Source organism: Prosopis cineraria, unplaced genomic scaffold (genome assembly GCF_029017545.1).
Source record: "Prosopis cineraria cultivar Desert tree isolate PC_DT_omini unplaced genomic scaffold, ASM2901754v1 PC14, whole genome shotgun sequence".
NCBI lineage: Eukaryota > Viridiplantae > Streptophyta > Magnoliopsida > Fabales > Fabaceae > Prosopis > Prosopis cineraria.
This window is the reverse complement of record NW_026555345.1, coordinates 28,474,756-28,479,688: the sequence shown is the minus strand read 5'-3', so window position 1 is coordinate 28,479,688 and position 4,933 is coordinate 28,474,756. Positions and strand designations below refer to the sequence as shown.

The 4,933-nt window shown below is 36.9% G+C and overlaps 1 protein-coding gene across 1 annotated transcript; it reads left to right on the top strand.

Moving 5' to 3' along the window:
- The first annotated feature begins 316 nt into the window (after window positions 1-316).
- LOC129292442 (receptor-like protein EIX1) lies at window positions 317-3,430 on the top strand. Its single transcript, XM_054929995.1, has 2 exons — window positions 317-2,561; window positions 2,637-3,430. Exons 1-2 carry the CDS (start codon window positions 317-319, stop codon window positions 3,338-3,340), a joined length of 2,949 nt encoding a protein of 982 aa, XP_054785970.1. The 3' UTR covers window positions 3,341-3,430.
- The last annotated feature ends 1,503 nt before the right edge of the window (window positions 3,431-4,933 follow it).

Here is a 4,933-nt window from a genome sequence, read left to right as displayed (position 1 = left end):
CCAAAAGTCTCAATTTAATTTCAAGTTATTTTTTCTGTATTTTAAAAAAATTATTCAAGTCGCACAACGTTTAATTTCGTTTTTTTTAATTAAATTACGAGGACCTTCAATTTGCGAAATGTTTTTAAACTATAAGGACTTCAAATATAAGAAATACAAAACTTTGTTAATTCCCAATGCATACTTATTTTGTTTGAATGAAATATGATGAACGGTAAACCGTGAAAAATTACCCACAAGGAAAATAATATAACAAATATTATATATATGGGTCATTGCTTTTTAAAGAAAAGCCACGTGAATGCACAGGCAAAACATGAGCAAGTCTCTGAGTGTCCGGTTTGCTATTCTCTTCTTCTTGTCTGAAATTGTAGGATTAGGCTTGTGTGGGAATTTAACAGTGGCATGCTTAGAAAAAGAGAGGCAAGCTCTTCTCAAGTTCAAAGCGACCCTCACCGATCCCTCGGACAGGCTTTCTTCTTGGAATTCCAACGATTGCTGCCGCTGGAATGCTGTGACCTGTGACAGTGTTACGGGTCACCTTCTCAAGCTTGATCTAAGGAATCCATGTTACAGCTCAACGGACGAATTTTGTGACTATAGCCAACACTCTGTTGCAGCTTCACAAATTGATCAATCTCTCATGCAATTGGAACGCTTGAGTTACTTGGACTTGAGTGGAAACCAATTTCATGCTGCTCCAGTTCCTCTTTTCTTTGCTTCTCTGCATCAGCTAAGAAATCTTTCTCTCTCCAACGCTAATTTTAGCGGGAAGATTCCTTATAATCTTGGCAATCTCACGAACCTACTCCATCTTGATCTCAGCGTCAATGGTTTCCAACTCACTGACATGAACTGGGTTTCTGGGCTTCGGTCACTGCAAAGCCTTGACATGCATGGTGTAGAACTTGGGAAAGCACATGATTTATTCCAGGTATTTTACAAGCTTCCTTCCTTATCAAGTTTGAATTTAGCGGAGTGTGAAATTCACTCCTTGATTCCTCCTCTTCACTCTCTGAATTTGACCTATATTCCAAGGATTCAAGTTCTTGATCTCACTTACAATTCACTTGAAAGTCGCAGTCTTGATGTTCTCCAAAACATGACTTCTCTTGGAGTCCTTGCCCTTACTGTCAACAATCTAAGTTCCTTGCCATTGTGGCTCAGTAAATTTGGTAAGCTTGAGGAACTCTATGTCGCTCATAATAGACTTCTAGGTCCGCTTCCTCTTGCTCTCCAAAACTTGTCTTCCATAAGAGTCCTTGACCTTTCTTCCAACAATCTCACAAGTTCTGTTCCGTCATGGTTAGGTGAGCTAACCAACCTTCGCCAGCTATTTCTTTCCTCAAATAATCTGACTTCTTTAGAATCTCCACTATCCTTGATTCTGAAGAACATGTGCCGTTTAAAAATATTAGATTTCTCAACCAACAACTTCCATGGAAAAGCATATGGAAGCTTTGAATCTGGATGTGTCAAGCATGATCTTGAACAGATTGACTTGAGCGGTAATAAATTTGAAGACTATTTGCCGAGCTGGTTGGGGGAGCTTGAAAATCTAAAGGACCTTCACATATCAGCAAGCACGGTCTTTGGTCCCATGCCCTCTTCTCTTGGAAAATTGTCACAGTTGACAAAACTTGACCTTAATAACAATCGTTTGAATGGAACAATTCCTGAAAGCCTTGCAAAGCTTATGAATCTAACTTTCTTGCGTCTTTCCGGCAATCTATTGGAAGGGGCTATTCCAGACAGTGTTTCACAACTGGTGAATGTGAATTTACTTGACCTTTCAAACAATGTTCTCACAGGCACCATTCCACGAAGTTTGGGTCAACTTGTAAATTTGCAATACCTCGGTCTTGCCAATAATGATTTACATGGTGAAATTCCAGACAATTTTGGGCAACTTGTGAAGCTAGTTGAGTTAGACCTTTCTTTAAATAGTTTGAGAGGATCAATATCATCTTTTAAAGGATGGTCATTTGAGCAGCTCAGAATCTTGAATCTCTTTGGTAACAAGATTAGTGGATCGTTGCCTGAAAATATCCACGACATAATGCCTGGGTTGCAGTATTTGCTTCTTGGGAATAACTCCATGAATGGTTCGATACCAAACTCGTTGTGCAAAATTTCCACCTTGCTTCGACTTGATCTCTCCAAGAACAAATTGTCAGGAGAAATTCCAGATTTCTGGCAGGATAATCAAGAATGGGATGAAATAAACTTGTCATCCAACAAGCTATCAGGTGGTATTCCAAGCACATTCGGTAATCTTTCCTCGTTGCTGTGGCTGCACGTGAACAATAACAGTCTTCACGGGGAGCTTCCAATATACTTGAGGAATTTAAAGCAGCTAGTGATCATGGATGTTGGGGACAATCAATTTTCTGGAAGCATACCGCCATGGACTGGGGACTCTTTTCCCATGCTACAAGTTCTTAGACTGCGACAAAATAAGTTGACTGGTACCATTCCTTCACAGCTTTGTCAACTCACATCACTTCAAATCTTGGACCTTGCAAGTAACAGCTTAACGGGTTCAATACCTCACTGCATTGGTAATCTTAGTGGAATGATTAAATCCAACAGTTCTAATGAATCCAAAGTAAAATTTGATTTCAATTTTTTTGTAGCAAACTTTATTGATGAGTGGCTTGCTGAGGATGTTACACAAGTTATGAAGGGTACAGAACTTGATTACATCAAAATATTGAAGTTTGTGGTGAACATGGATCTGTCTGATAACAATTTGGCAGGAGTTGTACCTAAAGGTATAACTCAGCTCAACAGACTGATTGGCTTGAATCTGTCTCACAACTATTTGAAAGGAGGGATTCCTGAAAGAATAGGAGATATGAAATCACTTGAATCTCTCGACATCTCCTGTAATAATATTTCTGGAAAAATTCCAGAAAGCATGCCTACTTTAACTTCATTGAGCCACTTAAACCTGTCATACAATAATCTTTCAGGAGCAGTTCCAACAGAGAACCAGTTTTTGACTTTGGGAGACCAACGTATTTATGCTGGCAACCCTCACCTATGTGGAGCTCCACTTCCAAATAAGTGTAATGGCAGTGATTTTGATGATCGTGTTCATGGAAGTGAAGGGTCTGAAGATGATGATAAGGATTCAGAGAAAGTGTGGTTTTATTTTGTGGTAGCGATTGGGTTTGCAGTTGGGTTTTGGTCTGCAATTGGGACACTCCTGTTAAAGAAGAGTTGGAGATATGCTGTGTTTCGCCGAGTAGATGATGTGGCCGACGAAATATATGTGACCGTGGCATTGAAAGTAGCAAAGCTGAAGAGGATGATGAGGAATCATGTTGAAGTTTGAACCCCCTCCTAGCATTTGTGATTTCTGCCCCTTTATTTTCTCTCTATTCCAGTAACTAGATAATGTTTTATATGCGTGTGGTAGTTGGAATAACGTGTGTTCTTTTTTGAGTTTTTGAAATCTTTTTTTTTTTTTTTAAATAACAGCCTGTTAGTTTGTCATCTTTGTTAGTTAAACACATTGCTGTCTCTCATTTTTTTTAAATCATTTTATCTCTTGTTTCTTGCTTTGTGATTGCATGCAACTGCAAACTTGTGTTCGCATTCAAAAGATCACAATTTTTTTGGCCCCGAAACAGCATTAAGAGAAAAAATCATAAACAGGTTATTTGTATAATTTTGCCTCCGATATGTTAAAGATAATTGAGCTCCAGACATTTCGCCAGAATTACAGGTATCATGGTACTGAAGTTTGATTATTGCGAGCAAGCCTTGGTCCATATCTTCTTGTTGAAGAAGTAGCACTTTGTATGAATATAATCTCATTGGTCTCATGGTTAAGTAGTATCAATTTCTTGCTGGATCCACTTATTATGGTTCCATGCACCCACACTCTTCTTCTTAATGATTCAAAGCGTTGGAACAATTTAGAAAAAATTAACGATTGCCTTAGCTTTTATGGCTTCGCATTAAATCTATGTAAAAAATAATGTATTATAGATTGGACTCTTTGAGAAACAAAGGTGCATACTGTATAGCAATTGTTTGCTGCACTGTGTGCTAGCATCTTCACATAAATGACACTTGGAAGTGAAAAATGTTGACACTAGTAATTGAATTCATGCAACTCAAATGAGATTAAGTAAAGTAATATACATATTTGAAGAATTCATGACCAACTGTGACTCCTCAATTACCTCAAGTATGGCATACTCACAACCTACTAGACTCCCATAATTTACAAAAAGTATAGAGATAATGGAGAGAGTGAAAAGTGTCTCATGTATTGGTTATCAACTAATTACATTATATGGATCACCTTAGTAACCGCCTTAATAATTAATTAATTAATCTATTTCTCATTATCTTTGACTTGATCAGTTAAGAGATATGGAATAACTGACTACTATATGATTGTAAGTTAGGCCTTTGCCTATTAGGTTTACTTGTGGTCCACCTATCATGATCCACATAAAATCATAAAGACAAATCTGTTCTTGGCTTATTAATTAATGAAAATCCATAAATAATCTATAAGTATTCTAACAATCTCCCACTTAGATTACATTAATTATGCAAGTAGTGTAATCAAGCCACAAACAAAATTTAAAAAATAAAACATCACAAAATTATTGAATCCTATGGGAAAACAAGTGATATAATGCTTCATAGTTTGAATAGAATATAATATGAAGATTTTATTCCAGACACAGTTCAGTAAGATAAAAACATAGATCACTGATTTCTATGGAAAAAAAAGTGACTTGTATAGTGTACCACATGAAAATCATTGAATCTTATGGGAATACAAATAATATAAACACATTAATTAAACTTAAACTGAATATATAGTAGGCCTTTTGACTAAAACTTTGTAAAGAGATGACACAAAGTCACTGATCCTATTGGGAAACAAGTGACATGAGTGTACTAA

Excerpts from the sequence above, each read along its gene's own strand:
- LOC129292442 (XM_054929995.1), top strand. The coding sequence starts at position 317 with ATGAGCAAGTCTCTGAGTGTCCGGTTTGCTATTCTCTTCTTCTTGTCT. Across the intron at positions 2,562-2,636 it reads TTCAATACCTCACTGCATTG|CAAACTTTATTGATGAGTGG; the intron begins GTAATCTTAGTG and ends ATTTTTTTGTAG.